At 43.0% G+C, this 18,645-nt stretch overlaps 1 protein-coding gene across 7 annotated transcripts in view; it reads right to left on the reverse strand.

The window, feature by feature from the left end:
* Window positions 1-18,645, reverse strand: part of ARHGEF9 (Cdc42 guanine nucleotide exchange factor 9) — a 317,600-nt gene that overhangs the window by 157,099 nt on the left and 141,856 nt on the right. The window contains exons 1-2 of one of the 7 annotated variants that reach the window (XM_050964605.1): window positions 5,988-6,708; window positions 1,886-1,947 (exon numbers count right to left, since the gene is read on the reverse strand). The exons of 3 other annotated variants lie outside the window; for them this stretch is intronic. In XM_050964605.1, coding sequence (XP_050820562.1) covers window positions 1,886-1,915 — 30 coding nt within the window. In that variant the 5' untranslated portion in view covers window positions 1,916-1,947; window positions 5,988-6,708. Of the gene's footprint in view, window positions 1-1,885; window positions 1,948-2,050; window positions 2,148-5,980; window positions 6,710-18,645 lie in introns of those variants that run through there. 3 more of the 7 variants (XM_050964607.1, XM_050964609.1, XM_050964611.1) reach the window with 3 other exon arrangements.

Here is an 18,645-nt window from a genome sequence, read left to right on the forward strand (position 1 = left end):
TGCGGTAGCTGGGGCACTGCTCCAGTACTGACTCAGAAAGAAGAGTGCCACCTACTGACGCAGGGCAGCAGGGCTACAAAAGCAGTTACCCCTTTAGCCAATCGGATCAGAAAGTAGAGGAAATGGGCTGGAAATACATACCCATATTTCAGTTAGCCAGGGACTTCAACTGAGAACAGGCATAGACAATCACAGGCAGCAATCGAGTAATATCGACTCATATGTCTCTGTTCAGGCTAAGAACAGACAAGCCTCTTAGCCACTATTATCTATTGTCCGAAACTGGCATGGGCATATACTTAATTTTTTTCATGCATTAATGGTTCCTGGATTCTATCAGAAGGAGAAATGGAAATCTCAAAATAGCGGTGAGAAAAATACTCCTTACCAAACTGAAAATAGGCCATCCTGGAAATCTCAAAATCAAGCCTGTTCTCATGATATTTCCAGATAACAACATTCAGATAAAATTAATACAAGCTTCAAAGCGGTATCCACACTTTTGCATGATTACCTGAAGTGCACCTCTGACACTCAGGGGGCAGTGCGGACTATTGGATAAGGCACTTGACTGGGAATCAGGAGGACTTGATTCTATTCCTAACTCTGCCATTAACTCACCATGTGACCTCTCTGTGTTTTGGTTTCCCCATCTTTCTAATGGGGATAAAGATGGCTAAAAGACCTTATGCAGCACTTTAGGATACTCTTTAATTTTGGTTATCCTCTATTGACAAAGCCTCCTAACCCTAAAGACATACGCATCAATGGGGATTCTCTGGAGGACTTTCTGTCATAAGTTTCCTCTTCCCAGTGGAAGGTCCTGACAACGTGGAACGTAATATTCTAAAAGTGCTTTTCTGACTGGAAAAGCAGGCGGCATGATGCTTTGAAGGCAGCGATCACAGAAAGGGTTACAGAGAGCCCAGCAGTCTGAGGGTTCTCTAGAATTAAAAATAAAGTCTTTTTTCTCTAAGGGAAAAGCTCATAGTCACATGAAAAAAAAGATCCTTCAGGGTTTCTTCAGCAGCTCTTGCTCCAGGAGCATCTATTTTTAGTTGGAAGTATAAATCGCTACAGCTCACAGGCCAAAACGGGATTCCCTTAAAACAAAATGCTAAATCCATCTGTGTATGGTATGGGCAGACGCCCACTAGCCAACTAATGCCACACTCAGCTCAGCCATTTGAATAGAATAATAATACATTACATTCAAATGACATATTAGGATATGAGAAAACATTGATTGTTCCTCACTATACTATGCTGATGTAGCATTATCCCAATTTTGCAGCTCGGGAGACCAAGGCTCAAAGAGGTGAAGTGATTTGGCCAAGGCCACTCAGAAAGTCAGTGGCAGAGTTGGGAATGGTTACCTGGACACCTGTCCTCCAGTCACCAGCTGTAACTCTGAGACAAACACATCCTCTCCGCAGCAGCACAGTTATTATTATTGATAATATTTAGATAGTTCCCCTCAATCTTCCTAACTTTGAACAGTTAAGAATATCTCAAATAAAAGAGAGCAAATGACACAAGTTATAAAGTAGCCTGGATAACATCCCATTAGATGAGATACACAATGAATAAAATTACTGTACTCGATTCAGAAAGATATACATTGTGAATACAAAATACAGACAACCCCTCCTCCTCTACCAAGATGCATTACTAACAATATATAGCATATACAAATACAGTACAGTCATAGGTACATAGATACATACATGCAAGCAGGCAAGCACTGTATACAAAGAATTAAGAACTATATCTCCAATCACAACCAGCATTCATTAAATAAAAATAAAAGAACAACAATAAAATGAAATGAACAATAAAGAAGAAATGGGTTCTGTTAATTTAACAAATTAAAAAAAAAACTTACATGGATTTTTGGCAATTTTCCTTCAGACATTATACACAGCAGTTGGGCTGTGTACTGAATACCTGATCCAAAAAGAAATATAACCACATTATGCAAACAGATGGGGGCAGGAGTCAGGTGAACATGCAGCTCTTAACAACATTCATCTATGGGATGAGAAAGCACCTCTGCGTTCCCACAAAAGGACTGGAATCTACTCAGCTCTTCATTCACTATAAAGCATAAGCAAATGCTGTACTGCTGCCATCCCAGGGTAAAATCCAAATGGCAGGACAGAAAAGAACAATCACATCAGAGACCTCTGAGCTGTCCCGTCCCCTTTTACTTGTCATGTGAGATTTAAAATGGATGGAGGAGGGGAGGAATTTCAAGAAGGGAGGCAAAAGCTTTTTTTAAAATCCTTTTTGTTAGTCTTAAAGAATCAGAATTAAAACCACATTGAAGAATGGAAAGAATAATAGGTTGAGTACTGATAATGGTGACATATGCGCTTTTTCTGAAGCATCGGGAAGGAAAAATATGCACCTGTGTTTCCCCTTATCTGGAAAAGTGCCTGGATCTTTAAGAAGGTGGATTTCAGCGTAGGAAGAATGGACTTTTTTATGTACTGTGTGGTACAGGGGTTGCTATGATACATTCAGAGGCATTTTCTTGAAATAACATTGAATCCAGCTGAAGCCAACAAACAGTGAGTTAGGTCTCCAGTCACCCCAGCTCTAACATATACATGTAGCAGTCAATGGAAAGCTTTTATGGGATTAACGGGGTAATTTTTATGGCCAGCATATTACAGAAGGGATGTTCTCTCTCTCTCTTTTATTTTTAATTAAAAGGTAACTTCCCCCTCTCGCCCTATTTCTGGCTTGAGCTTTCCCACAAAAGTGAAACAGACCCTACTCGTATCCAGGAAAAAGAGAGACTTAAAGGGCCAAACTTACAAAACAGCCTCTGAGACTCATACTCTGCAAACACGTATACATGTAAGTAACTTGAATAGACCCATTGAGTTCATGTATGTAAGCTACTCATAAGCATATGTGTTTGTATGACCAGATCCTAAAATTGCAAGTGAAATCATTTAAGAGTGAAGGTAATAAAATATGGACATCTAGCCATGTTGTCACCCCAAACAACACCACTTCACTATTATAAGCAGTCATGGCTTGGACCATGAATGTGGAATATTGTGATATTTCTTTCATTTTAATGAAGACAACTAGCTAATTGCTCCTGAGAATCAGGCAGTTAGATGGCTGAATGCTATATTTTTTAAATGCAAAATCGCAGTTGCAATGTCACCAAGATGTGATTGTAGAGGCCGAGTTGAGGGCCATTTGAAAGAGTGGCCTTTAATGAACAGGTTGGGGGAAAAATAGACTCATTTTTAATGCCCTTCTCCTCCCTTCCCATCCAAAAAGCTATGAGAAACCCCTATCTATACAATAAGAACAAGATTGTTTAAATGACACACAAACATTTCTACTCCCAAACTTTCATTTTCACATTGTTACATATAAATCTGCCTTCTTTGATTCCATTAGCCCTCAGCTAAATAAAATACAAGATTTAAATTGAAATTATTTTCCCATTTCCAATTTCCAGGTTTCAGATTTATTTTTAAATAAAATGAAATTAAAAAAACAATACCCAATGATCACTCTACAATTATTAGAGTTAAGCGTAGCATTTGGCACCCCTCATTCCACACTTGCACCCCCATTTTAATCCCCTAGCAACACAAAATACAAAACCGCACCACTAATGGAATCAAAATCGTAGCATACAAGCTAACACACACAAACACAGACCCTTCACATACTAGCATGCTCACACATACTCTAACATATGCTGTCATATACACACACATTTCCAGAATGCAAAATGTCAGCCAGAAGCTCTGCATTAAGGAATGTGAGTGTGCTAGACAGAAATACACATTAGTTATCAAGCATTCCTGGTAGAAATCTTATTTAAAGGGAAACCTTCTTGCCAAAATCTAACCTTAAAAAAAAAAAATTCAGACAGTTAAGACCAGTTTTCTCTCTTTTTGCTTTTTTCCTCGATTTTTTTTTGTGTTTCCCCCTCTACTCCTCTAAATAACTATGCCATTCAAAATTATTAAATCAAATCATTTTGGGGGGTTGTTTGTTAGTTTTCTGAGGGGAAAAATCCCAGGCAAAGAATTCCCATTTCATGGTCATGTATGTTCATTCAATATGGTTCCAAGAGGTTTTACAACCCATGCATATATTGACATCAGATGGCTAAGATAGAAAACACGGCAAATTCTACTTGTTAAGCCATCCAAACCATCATCATGATGATTTTTTAAAAGAAGACCCACTCAGTCTTCTGTAAAGTGAAGCAATCACCTGTTCCATGGGTAGCTACAAGTGAGTAAAAGGAAAAACAGCCAGCAGACACTGGAGTTGTTGCTATGGGCTTGTGTCACAATTTATGGAGGTATTATTATAGATAGATAAAATATGCATTAAAACTGGCTATATTGATTAAACATTTCTTGCTGGTTTATGTGGCTGAATGCTACAACATTTGAAGCTAGTGATTTTTTTTCTTCCCTGTATTTGCAGATAAAGCCAGGTTTGAAAATGTCAGATTTGCAGCATTTGTTTTACTTTCAAATTCTGACATTTTACTGTAACTATACACTTAACTATACATAAAACTGTTGCTTAAGTTGTAACTGACACACTCATTTATATATATGTGTATGCAGTATACATCTATATCTATATCCATGGCTTTGTGAATATGTATTACTCCAGCTAACTGAGTACATAGGAAAAATAATATAGACAGATGGAGCTAGTTTGAACTGCCTGTATTATCACAGAAATACACTCACAGTTAATATTATCATGAGACGCAAACATTCCCAAAACAGGCTGTGATTATTTTTAACTTTTATTTGTTTATTTTAGCAAGCCTGAATCTTTTCTTGCAGCAGAAATAATAAAGAGTGGACAAGATTTTCAGACAGAAACACTGCTTCTGTGTATGACATTTGCATGGAGAAGATATTACTCTTCCCAGCACATTTCGTATTCCTACTAAACTTTGTGCATTGAAACCCATGTTCAAAACCACCCTGTTACCCAGCTTGCAAACAATTTCATTTTGCTCTGGACATCTCTTAACAGAAGGACCTCGAACTAGTGGCCACCTTCTCACTGAGCCTATAATATGTACCTTAGCACTTCATTTTCAAGAAAATCAATGTAAATGAAGTCGCCAAAAACTGCCCATATTGGAATCCTGTTATCCCTGAGATGGGCAAAGATTTTTCATTTGTACTTTAAAAAAAAAGGAAGCCTAACTAATATTTTTAGAAAAAAATCAAAACAAGATCAAAACCTCTGCATCTGTTGCTTTAAAAGAGGAAAACAAAGCATGCATTACTTTTCATCTCTGATCTCTTCCCACTCTGCAAAGATATGAAACACACATAAACAGAAAAAAAGCCCAGCTGGTTATGTTTCATTCTCTGCTATATGTCTAAAGAAAAGAGCTATGCTAAACTGGTGGGAACACAGAATTTGGAGGCTTCTGGACTGAACATTGAGTATTCGAGTCACACTGTCAAGGCAACAGAAATAAATAAATAAGTCAAATTTCTTCCCCTTTTTGTGGCTAAATGTTATTTTAGCAAAGATTTAATAACATTAATTTCTCAGCTAGGATTTCTCTCCACCTTTTAAAAACGGCCAGTGCTCTAGATTCAATTAAATACATACCATCTCTCACCTGGCAACTGCATAGTTACTCTCAGAGACACTAGACATTAATTGCTTGCAAGAAATGTTGACCAAAAAATCCCTATTCTGTTCTGAATGGGAGTCCATATTTTTAAAGGAATCAAAACAACACACCTAGTGCTTATTCTTTTAACAATTTTTTTTTACTCTGTTTCTAGCTAGATATGTACACTGGATCTAGTGATCTGTAACCAAGAGATATATGAATGGATTATTATTATTTATCACATTTAAAACCCAGGCAATAAGCAGCTACACTTACAGGCATACTTAAAAGACAAGACATGACAAAAGATTTACGGAGAGATAATATACCAACGTCATACATATCACAGCGAGGCCATGTTGAAGCTCAGTGCGTTTTCCCCCCTCAGTAAGAAATCTCTCTCTCTTTCTCTCTCTCTCTCTCTCCTTTCTCTCTCTCTCTCTCTCTCTCGCTCTTGCTCTCTTGTTGAATGGCTAGTGGCAGTAGCCCCCAACAGCTCAGGAGAAAAAATCCATTTAACGAGTGCCCAGGAAGAACATGAGTATGACATTCACAAGCAATAGCACTACGATCACTGCAAAAACGACCACCGTTTGAACATCCAAGGTCATGGTGCAATGCAGAACACTGTAGTGTTCAAGATGTGGGGCTGGTAGATTTGGAGATGTCAACCTCTGCTCTGTAAGACTGTCCATACATCCACCATGCTAGAATAAAGGAGAAAACTGTTCCTGGGTTGGTTGGTTGGTTGGTTGGTTGGTATTTGGTTTTGGTCTGCTTTTTGTTTGTTTGTTTATCCCCCTATCTGCTGCCTCTAGCTCATTCTGGAGCCTGCTAAGTGAAGCATCATCACAATCAGTGATCACTTCAGACGCAAAATCCTTCCTTCTTAAAAAAAAACCCAAAACCACAAATGCTGGCTGCAAGGTCCTCTCTCTTTCTCTTCCCCCCTCTCTCTCTCTCTCTCCTTCTCTTTCTTGCTGGCTGGCTTGCTTTTTAATTCGTCAAGCCAGTGCAGATAAGCAGCTTGTGTGAGTGTGACAGCTCTGCAAGCTGCTGCTGCTGCATCTCTCAATGCGAGGCGGGCCCTTTCGCATACTAATCAGCTCCAGTGACCAGGCAGTGAAGGGAACTGGGCTGTCAGTCAAATGCAAAGGAAAAGCTGGAACCATAAATGAGTCTTCCATTTAGTATGGCAGTGAGGAGCAGGATGGTTTCTTCTGCTTTTAAAGCAGTTCAGAAAATACATAACTTTATGGAACAGAGCGTGTGGTCTAGTGGTTAGAGCCCAGGCCGGGGCCTCAGGAGACCTCCCTTCTAGTCCACTGGCTTCTTGTGTAACTTGATCAAGGCACTAGGTGTATTGTGGATTAATCTTTGGATGAACGATGTTGTTATTTCTAGGAGGCTGTTCAGTTTAGGGACAGATAGGACAGCAAGAATCACAGTTTAAGGCCAGAAGGAACCACAGGTTCTTTTCGTCTAACTTCCTGTATCTCACAGGCCACCAGCACCATCCAGTCACCTGCACATTAAACCCAACAATGGAAATCAGACCAAAGCATTAGAGGCCATAGGAGACTAGACTATTATGTGCCACAGGCAGAGAAGCTGAGCTCTTATTATGCCTTTTGTCAGAAGGAGCAACCCACACCCAATCATTTGGAACCTCAGTGTGGGTCTGAAAACCAGACCGTATGTTTTGAAGAGTAAGGGACTATCTCTTCTTCTCAGTTCCGCCCAGCACCATGTACGCGATCAAACTATAAATACCTTATGGCACAATCTCTTTGTCCTTGGTACTGCACGTGCTGCATTGCTAACAGATTTCTCCACACAGAGAACTAAATTATGCCTTAATCCCATGCACACAGAAATACAGAAGAGTGGAGTAAAGGGAAAAGGGGTTGTAGTAACTTTATTTATGCTACAACCATCCAGAAAGTTCATTTCTACACTAAGAAAACAAAAACACACACACAAAAACCCTCTCTTTCCCCCGCCTCCAGGTCATTTAGGTCCTTAAAAGATAAATATACAATACTTTGTTTCCCAGTTCCTGTCCTCTCTCTACACTCAGTGAATTCTGAAAAGCAAATGATTGATGGCATTAAGGGTAAGACAAATGTAGAAACACTGCCAATGCACATGCCTTACATACTGAAATGCGAAAATCAGGGCTGATCTTCAATGCATTCCAGGAAATCTGCTCTTGAGAATTTACTCAGGAAAGTTTATGCATGGAGACCAGGATGACGGGCAACAAATGAATGTCGTTTTCATTGAAATTAAAAACTGCCAAGATTTCAGAAAGATGCTAGGCTCTTTAATTTAAGTGGATGTGGCCCAAGCCTCCTTGAGCCATCTTTTCTCATCACATGATCCTAGTCATTAAAGATCTGAGTTGGCATGTTACTTCTGTTGCCGTGCGATATAACACCAAAACTCCTGGACCCAGGGGAGATAGCCAGGGTCTGAACTCAAGACATCTAGATCTAAAAAGTCTAAGCCTTGGCTACTTAAGCTAAAGGACCAGCCTCCTTAGAAGGCAGGCAGTAGCAGACTCAGACAAACTTCTGTGTGGTCCAGTCATTAGAGGGGGACAAAGTCCCATAGCAGGTTAATGTAGGTTACATGATAGTCAATCAGCAGGAGGCAGTGTTTTTTGTCATGACACCTTCATGATTGAACAGTGCATAGAATAGTGACAGAAGTGCTCCTGATGGCATTCAAAGTGATTGGGATCCGATCCTGACCTCACGCCACTGAAGCTGATGGAGTTACAGCAGTGTAAGATCAGAATCAGGCCTTAGGTCTGAGCTGTCATTTAAAGCTCTGTTAAAGAAATAGATGTTTGCTGTTGGGCTTATTTTATTGTCGCCTCTGTCTATTGGGTGAGTTTATGGAACAGACACTTTCATAAGATGCCGGTAGGGTTTGAACCTCCAACACCAAAGAACAGGCCTCTCCCATTAACCCTAAAAGAGAAAGTTCTTTCTCTGCCAGCAGAGGCTGTTACCTTCTAGCAGTGCCTGGCACCAGACATGCCACCCACTTTGCCAGTCTGTCACATTCAGTGCTGGTGAAAGATGCTGGATCAGTCGTGGGCAACCTGCGGCCCGCGGGCCACATGTGGGCCGTCAGGGTAATCCGCTGGCAGGCAGCGAGACATTTTGCTGACGTTGACCATCTGCAGGCATGGCCGCCCGCAGCTCCCAGTGGCCACAGTTCACCATTTCTGGCCAATGGGAGCTGTGGGAAGCAGCGGCCAGCACATCCCTGTGGCCCACGCCACTTCCCGGAGCTCCCATTGGCCGGGAACAGTGAACCGCAGCCACTGGGAGCTGCGGGCAGCCATGCCTGTGGATGGTCAATATAAACAAACTGTCTCGTGGCCCGCCAGTGGATTACCCTGATGGGCCGCATGCAGCCTGCAGGCCACAAGTTGCCCACCACTGTGGTGGATCTTTAGCTCACAGCATAGGTACAGCCCAGACAGTAGCTGTGCAAGCTCGCCCCACACTCTCAACCCATCCTAGCAAGGAAGGAGTATTTCTGGGGTGGGAGGGGAGTCCATGCTCCATGGCTCATTCAATGGTTTCTATGATGGGGACATCTGTTTACTGGGAACTAGACTGAGACTACAAAATATTTACCATTTTCTGATTAGGTCTAGAATAAGTGTGTTGTGTTGATCTGTGTCAGGAGTAAGTGTAGGCTTGTGTTATGTGTTATGTAAGATGGATTCTTCTGCTTCCCTTCAAAAAAATAAGAACAATAAAAAAATAAAAGCAAAACTCCGTCGCCAATGTTTGAGATTCCTTGCTCAGTTCAAACAGAACATTTCTCATTTAGGAGGAGACAGTGAAGGAAGATTTTCACCTGCATATTTACAAGAAGCTGCTTTATAAACTTTCCCAAAACAACACAAGTGCCTTATTAACACACACTGACCAGATTGCACCAGCCTGACAGATCTGCTGGAGTATTTCTCTCTGAACTTGCACTCTTTACTGCTAGTTTTAAGGAGCATTTCTAGGATTCTTCTGACTGATGCATATATTCTACCAATTCAAACTATCCAGAAGGACAAATACATTCAAAGGGTGTGGAGCATTTGTTGGTGATGTCATCATTTTCCAAACTCATTCATTTTCTCCTCCAACTGTTTTCTTTCCAGCTCAGATAAACCTGTTCCAAACCCCCAGATCTGAACACCTCTGAACTTTGAGGAAGTTCTAGTCTGCGTCTGAACTCTGCCACTGACTTTTCCTATAACTGCAATGGATCTGATTAACCTAAAACTCAGAGGAACCAGTGGTGCAAGTAGAATTAATTTCTTACTGGTACGCTGCACTCATTGGAGGGACACAAATGGGGGGCACTAGCTAAATGGGAGGGGGACATGATCCCCCATGCGACTCCTCCCCACCTCCAGCACAGGGCCACTGCACTCTTCCTGTCCCCTCCCCATGATCCATCCCACGTTACCTGGTGGTGGGCTCTGTCCTCCTCCCGCCTCGCTGGAGACTTCTGAACCACAGGGCTCTTTGGAACCACAGTCGCAAAAGGAGCAGAACATGGGGCCGCTGGGTGGCCTCATGCTGGCAGCTCTTCCAGGGTGGCTGTACCACCCCCAGCCCTGCCCCCAGCCCCTCCGGAGGACAGGGCTGGGGGCAGGGCTGGGGCAGTACAGCCGTGCCAGAGAAGCTACACATTCTGCTTCTTTCGCCACTGCGGTTCCTGGGAGAGCCCAACGGTTCAGGGCTCTCCCAGGAACCATGGCGGTGAAAGAAGAAGAATGTGGGGCTGCTGGCAGCAGCTCCTTTGGTGTAGCTGTACCGCCCCCAACCCTGCCCTCAGCCCTGTCCTCCGGCGTGAAGTTGCTGGCATGGGGCCGCTGGGTGGCCCCACGTTCTGCTCCTTCTGTGTCTTTCCAATATGGAGAGCCGGCTATAAATATCTTACAGGTATGGTGTACCAGACCATACCACTGTACTGGCACCGCTGAGAGGAACCCTGACTTACAGCTGGTCTCCATCTCTAAAATAGGCCAAACCAAAATCCCAGACCCAAAAGCCCTTGGACTCTGGGGGAGTTTGGATCTGGAACCTAACCTTGTGGCTCACGCTCATCTCTACTTCCTACAAACGGAATCACTAGGGGTTGTGTTGTGTGCTAACCTCACAGACATGGCATCGAGTAATGGCCACCATGTGACTCAACACATTGATGCTCAGCAGAATATTTGTCAGGAGACTTGAAAGGGTACAGATGTGAAGGAGCATGGACAAGAGAAGAGATTCAAGTGTATCATTCTTTCTGCTGAACACCAGACTCTAAATCTGAACTTCTCGTGGGCCATCCACTCCATAACCTTAGTGTACACACACAGGGACAGCATGCACATAGACTCACATTACAGGAGCTTGCACAACCACAATTTACAATGAGGGTTCAAGGATGACATGTTTAGTATCAGAAGGCAGGAGCCAGTTCTGAAGGCATAACACAGACCATGCAAATAAGAACTGGTTCAAGTAGCTGCCACTAAGAAATTTCACTTTTTTTAATGTACTGGACTCGAATACAGAGAAAATTGGAGAGGCGAATGAAAACATACCAACTGTAATCTTGTTAGTTTTGAGACTTATATCGTTAAAGAAGCAGCACCAGTTCCCATAGACTCATGCCACACATCTGCATTTGTAATAAACTGGCTTAAGGCATGTGATCATGTCTCCCACTTGGGGATAACCACAGTGGTTCTAATGGACTTACTCACAACTAAAGGAGACACTCCTTTAGCTCAGGCAGTATGACTTATGCTTTAAACAGTTCAATTCTCATTGAAATCTCTGCTGTCTCTGCATTCACTAACAGAGAGAGGAAGGATGGTCCAGTAGTTAGGGCATGACACTCTGGAGACCTGGTTTCAAGACCCTGTTCTGCCACAGACTTCCTATGTGAAGCTGGGCAAGTCTCTTTGTGCCTCAGTTCCCCCATCTGTAAAATAGGGATAATAGTGTCTCACTAAGATTGTGAGGTGCTCAGATACTATGGTGCGGGGGCCATATAAGAACCTGAGACAGGTAGATAGAGCATGACTGTGTTTTTAGTACAGTTACATGGTTTTCACAAGGAATTCCCAATCCACATCATATTCTTTTGGCCTAAAACAGCCAAGGAAACAGCCATTGTGTACAACCCAGAACATGGGCTAACTACTTATTCTAAACTATCTATTCCACATTGTATTTAGCTATGACACTCTGAGCACCTTTCCCAAACCTAAGGAAGAGCTCTGTGTAACTCAAAAGCTTGTCTCTCCCACACCAGCAGTTGGTCCAGTAAAAGCTATTTCCTCACCCACCTTGTGTCTCTATTGTGTACAACAGTAAGAAGTCACTAAATTTCACATCCATCCCCATGCTGAGAGCAGCCTCTTACAGGAGACATGTTTTTAACAAACTAAGAGTAAGGATAGTGACACTTCCCAATTTGATTTATTTTTTAAATCTTGATCGCAAGTTACTCATAATGACAACGTTGCGTTTTTCAGATACAACGAGCTATGTTAAAATGACAGCTCTAAGAAGCACTGTTCCAAATGGATCAGGGCCTGGTTTATGAATATTGGGTAGAAATCAAATAGTAAGAGCTTCCAGTCCAGTCACTTATTGTTTGGTCAGTAATAAATCTGTGACCTAAAGCCAAATGGTTCTAAATCTAAATCGTTGATGAAGATATTGAACAGAACTTTACCCAGGACCAATTCCTGCAGGACCCTACTGTTATAAACAGATAGCTAAGGGTTAATGTCTTTTTCACCTGAAGCACCTGACCAGAGGACCAATTAGGAAACCGGATTTTTTCAACTTTGGGTGGAGGGAATTGAGTGTCTGTGTCTTTGTTTTCTGGCTGCCTGCTTTCTCTGAGCTTTGGAGAAGTAGTTCTACTTTCTAGTCTTCTGTTTCTAAGTGTAAGGACAAAGAGATCAGATAGTAAGTTATATGGTTTCTTTTCTTTGGTATTTGCATGAATATAAGTGCTGGAGTGCTTTGATTTGTATTCTTTTTGAATAAGGCTGTTTATTCAATATTCTTTTAAGCAATTGACCCTGTGTTGTATCATCTTAATACAGAGAGATTATTTGTACTTATTTTTCTTTCTTTTTATATAAAGCTTTCTTTTAAGACCTGTTGGAGTTTTTCTTTACTTCAGGGAAATTGAGTCTGTACTCACCAGGGAATTGGTGGGAGGAAGAAATCAAGGGGAGATTTGTGTGTTGGATTGCTAGCCTGACTTTGCATTCCCTCTGGGGGAATAGGAAAGTACTTTTTGTTTTCAGGATTGGGAACAGAGAGGGGGAGTCTCTCTGTGTAGTTTCACAGAGCTTGTGTCTGTGTATCTCTCCAGGAGCACCTGGAGGGGGGAAGGGAAAAAGGATTATTTCCCTTGGTTGTGAGACTCAAGGGATTTGGGTCTTGGGGTCCCCAGGGAAGGTTTTTCAGGGGGACCAGAGTGCCCCAAAACACTCTAATTTTTTGGGTGGTGGCAGCAAGTACCAGGTCCAAGCTGGTAACTAAGCTTGGAGGTTTTCATGCTAACCCCCAGATTTTGGACGCTAAGGTCCAAATCTGGGACTAAGGTTATTACATGGTGGCAGCGGTGACCTAAAGCCAAATGGTTCTAAATCTAAATCGTTGATGAAGATATTGAACAGAACTTTACCCAGGACCAATTCCTGCAGGACCCTACTCGATATGCCCTTCCATCATGACTGCAAACCACTGATAACTGCTCTCTGGGAATGGTTTTCCAACCAGTATTGCACTCGCCTTATAGTAGCTCCATATAAATTGTATTTTTCTAATTTGTTTATGAGAAGGTCATGTGAAACAGTATCAAAAGCCTTACTAAAGTCAAGATATCCCACATCTACCACTTCCCCCCAATCCACAAAGCCTGTCAAAGAAAGCTATTAGGTTGGTTTGACATGATTTATTCTTGACAAATCCATGCTGACTGTTACTTATCACCTTATAAACTTTTAGATGTTTGAAAATAAAATTATTTGCTCCATTATGTTTCCGGGTACTGAAGTTATGATGGCCTCTGCAGAGTATATAGGAGAGATTAGGGTTACACTTTTCTCTGAACAAAGCTTCTACTCTACCATGTCTTCCAGAGAAGTTTGCAGCTTCATCAAATGCATAAGCAGCCATCTGTTTGTGGTCCAATTTAGAAGTATTTAACTCTTCTAAAATGTGGGTTGCCACAGATGCAGCCGATGTGTCTTCTATAACCTGAACATCTAGAAATGCATCTACTGGCCTACCACTAACTTCAAGATAACGTACGCAATTACAATACTTGACATCCATTTGCATCGAAACATTCATCAGCCATGTATGTAAAAAATTTTGAATTTGGTGAGAGAGTTCTTCACTTTTTCAACTGCTGAGTCCTTCACAATTGAACTGCATGCTTCTAACCAGTCAGTTGAGTTTCTTGCAGAAAGATAGTGAGCATTTACCGTCTTGTTCGGAACCAGTGTCCAACCCTAGGGTTAACAAGTGTCAACGCACTTAACATTGACCTCTAGTTTGTAGTGTGTGGTATTTCTTGCTAAAATAGAAAGTATGATGTGATAGCCATATTTGTTTGCATAAACTGTGTTGTGCCTCCAGCATTAACAACCTCATAAAAAACTTCTAAAATTGGCTTTCACAGTGACTGGTTTGTAAGGTTTTCTACATGTCGATGCAATCCAGAGACTTGGTGTTCTGCAGCCTTTTCATATAGTTTGTCAGCATTGCTGGCTTTGCTAATTGGTCTGGCAAACCAAGCTCCTCCATTTTACCAATTGTAGCAATGGGAAGTTTTCCTTATTCATAAGCTTTTTTGCAAGAGATGCCCCAGTAGCCATCTTCTGTAATGTCAGTAAATGGGAAAAGTTTGACCTACAAACATCAGGAACTGCCTTTTGGTTGTGGAGACACAGTTTCTTCAGTAGGTAGCTGTATTTGTGCTTTGGGCTGTTCGGCTGTAGATAAACCACTTGAACCTTCAGATGACATATTCTTGGTATGTTCTTCATCTTGGTTGGTTTGACCACTGGGTGGTCTGATAGGGAAACCTGGGGGAGGTGTAGAGAAATCCCTGCTTGGGGTTCAGGCATTGGCTTCAGCTGGCATTTTGGGCAAAGAATCCAGTGGGTTATTGGTTTATCCCAACTGGTTAAAATAAGTCAGCTGCCCCCTGTCCTGCACTGCATGGGACAGCCTGTCCTGCATCCTGTGCTACTCACTTGAAGGACTTTGCAGAAGTCATTCTGGATTGGAAAAGTGCCCTTTCTCATTCCTTGTGTGACACGTTTCCATGAGGCAAAGACGACATTTTTACTCCTCTCGTGAAAGGAGTACATATGAGAAATGCTCCCAGCTTTGTCCAGTCTCTGCTTTGAGGAGCTAACTGCTTCCCTCCTTCTTCTCCCCAAAGCCGTGGTTTGAAGTGGTAACAGACATGGTCACAAGGCTTGTTTTGGTGCTCAGCTCACCTTCTGCCCTCTCCTCTGTTTTTCTCAGACACTTTATAGGGACATGCACTTGGATGGATTCTCCCATATGCTACAACCCCTTTATGCTGATGAAGAGAGGCTGTAAAAGCCTCAGCCAGCTGAAGGAGAATATACTTGGTGCAGGCACTGCATTGGTATGCTACCGACTGCCTTATACAGGCCAACTCAGGGTGCATATGGGTGGGGTCATGAGCAGGAGGAGGCACATTAAGGGTGTGTGTTGAGGGTTGCAGAGTTGCCAGTAAGCAGCTAAGGCAGAGCTGCTGCAACTTAGCTCTCTGGCTGCTTAACTTACACGGAGGCCATTTTAGCCCCCGCAACAGCCCAGAAACCTAAGGGCACCAAGGCGGGTCAATGTCACATTGACCCACTCCCTTCCCAGGCTACCCTTGTGTGTTCTGCACCCCTGGAAGGCTCAGTGCTCAACCTCATGCCTACACTCACTCAGCTTTTTGAAAAAATGCCTGGAAATAGTCCCCCTCAGCATTCTCCATGGGGGAAGTTTATGGAGGGAACAAAGGATGGATGCAAGGCACTAAGGTGGAATGATTACAGGAGTCCTTGCACCTCTGCCTGTCCTGGAAGGGGATCTCTGTACCATTCCCAATAGGTTGACACATTTAAGCAGGGCCGCCCAGAGGATTCAGGGGGCCTGGAGCAAAGCACAGGAGCTGCAGCGCTTGTACTCACCCGGCAGCGGTCCAGGTCTTCGGAGGCATTTCGGTGGTGGGGAACCCTTCAGTCGCTCTGCATCTTCAGCAGCACTGAAGGGCTCCCGCCACTGAAATGCTGCCAAAGACCCGGACCGCTGCCGGACCAGGGCTCGCAGGGCCTGGGGCAAATAACCCCATTTGCCCCCCCGCCTGGGCAATCCTGCGCTTAAGGCTTTGGGGATAGATAAGACTTGGATGGAGGTGCTAGTTCTTTGATTAGATGTACTCTATGGTTTGTAGAGGGCGGTAGCAGCTATCCCTGCTCCATAGATCGAAGGTGAACATTCAGTTCCCTCTCACAACCTTGCAAAGATCTCCACATGAAATCTGATGGCTGCAAGTGGAGACTAATTTCACCTTCTGGGAGAAGTCTTACAGAACCCATGGGCAGTGTACCTGATGATGGACTTGAGGAAGAAGGAGTCAGATGCTCAAAAGCAGAAAGGATATAAAGCTGTTCCATGGGAGAATCAAGGATGTGTTTCAGTTTTGCCACAACATAGTAAGATTCTTTAAAAGTTAATGCATCACCTCTCATGTGCTGCTAAAGAGCACATCTAAGTGTTTTCAGCTGTCTAAGCCTGACAAGGTCCAGCAATTAATAGTGCAGCGCTGACATATTGGGCAGAATGAAAAGAGTATGATTCCTGATGTACATACTAACAAACAACACCATAAGCCTTGGAGAGGAAAGGGCAGGAGAAGAGAAAGTTTTCCACTCAGCTGTGGGTCGTTGGGTATCCTTGTAGAAAGCGATGGTTTAATTAGACTCTTTGCAGCACAGGGTCTCTCTCTCTTCAGAGCATGGGCTAAGATCAAATCTGCTCAAGTATGTGTCCGATTCAGGCACCTCCCCTGATGTGGTATAAGAAATTCACACTGCTCTCTCATCTGAGAATTTGAAATACCAATAACAATAATGTAGTTAAACTGAGGAACCACCTGATCAGCATCCTATACAGCAAACAGGAAAACATCAAAAAAGAGCTCTCCAACCTGGAGACTCTCATAAATAATGAAAACGGACTTCACTAAAATAAAATGTTCCATACAAACGGACTTCACTAAAATAAGACAGGAGATCTACATTACTCACTTCACCTCTCTACAAAGGAAAAAGGACTGTAAGTTGTCTAAACTCCTACCTGTCAACGGGGCCACAACTGTGGTACCCCTAACCCACCCAGCAATATCGTCAATCTATCCAACCACACACTCAGCCCAGAAAAAAGTCTGTCATATCTCGGGGACTCTCTTTCTGCCCTGCCACCCCCACTAACATGATACATTTCTGCGGCGATCTGGAAGCCTACTTTCATCGTCTCCGACTCAAAAAATACTTTCAGGATAACACTGAACAGCCCACTGATACACAGTTACCCTCCCACCAACAGCACAAGAAGAAAAACTCCACATGGACTCCTCCTGAGGTCGAAATGACAGTCTGGACCTATACATAGAATGCTTCCGCCGACGTAGACAGGCAGAAATTGTGGAAAAACAACATTGCTTGCCTCATAACCTAAGTCATGCAGAACGCAATGCCATCCACAGCCTCAGAAACCACACTGACATTATAATCAAAGAGGCTGATAAAGGAGGTGCTGTTGTCATCATGAACAGGTCTGACTACCAAAAGGAGGCTGCCAGACAACTCTCCAATACCAAATTCTACAGGCCACTTCCCTCAGATCCCACTGAGGAATACGCTAAGAAACTGCACCATCTACTCAGGATACTCCCTACACTAAAACCAGAACAAATCAACATACCCTTAGAGCCCTGACCAGTGTTATTCTATCTACTACCCAAGATCCACAAACCCGGAAATCCTGGATGCCCCATCATTTCAGGCATTGGCACTCTCACTGAAGGACTGTCTGGATACGTGGACTCTGTACTCAGACCCTGTGCTACCAACTCTCCCAGCTATCTCCGTGACACCACTGATTTCCTGAGGAAACTACAATGCATTGGTTACCTTCCAGAAAACACCATCCTAGCCACCATGGATGTAGAGGCTCTCTACACAAACATTCCACACACAGATGGAATACAAGCTGTCAGGAACAGTATCCCTGATGATGCCACAGCACAACTGGTTGCTGAGCTCTGTGCCTTCATCCTCACACACAACTATTTCAAATTTGATGACAATATACATCTCCAGATCAGTGGCACCGCTATGGACACCCATATGGCCCCACAATATGCAAACATTTTTATAGCTGACCTGGAACAATGCTTCCTCAGCTCTCGTCCACTCACGCCCCTTCTCTACCTATGCTACATTGATGACATCTTCATCATCTGGACCCACAGGAAAGAGACTCTGAAAAAATTCCACCACGATTTCAACAGCTTCCACCCCACCATCAACCTCAGCCTGGACCAATCTACATGGGAGGTCCTCTTCCTAGACACCACAGTGAAAATAAGCGATGGTCACATTAACCCCACCCTATACCAAAAACCTACCGACCACTATGTCTACCTTCATGCCTTCAGCTTCCATCCCGGGCACACCACACGATCCATTGTCTATAGCCAAGCACTGAGGTACAACCGCATCTGCTCTAACCCTTCAGGACAGAGACCAACACCTACAAAATCTCCACCAAGTATTCTCAAAACTACAATACCTGCATGAGGAAATAAGGAAACACATCAACAGAGCCAGACGTGTACCCAGAAGCCTCCTA

The sequence above is a fragment of the Gopherus flavomarginatus genome, chromosome 8 (genome assembly GCF_025201925.1).
Source record: "Gopherus flavomarginatus isolate rGopFla2 chromosome 8, rGopFla2.mat.asm, whole genome shotgun sequence".
NCBI lineage: Eukaryota > Metazoa > Chordata > Testudines > Testudinidae > Gopherus > Gopherus flavomarginatus.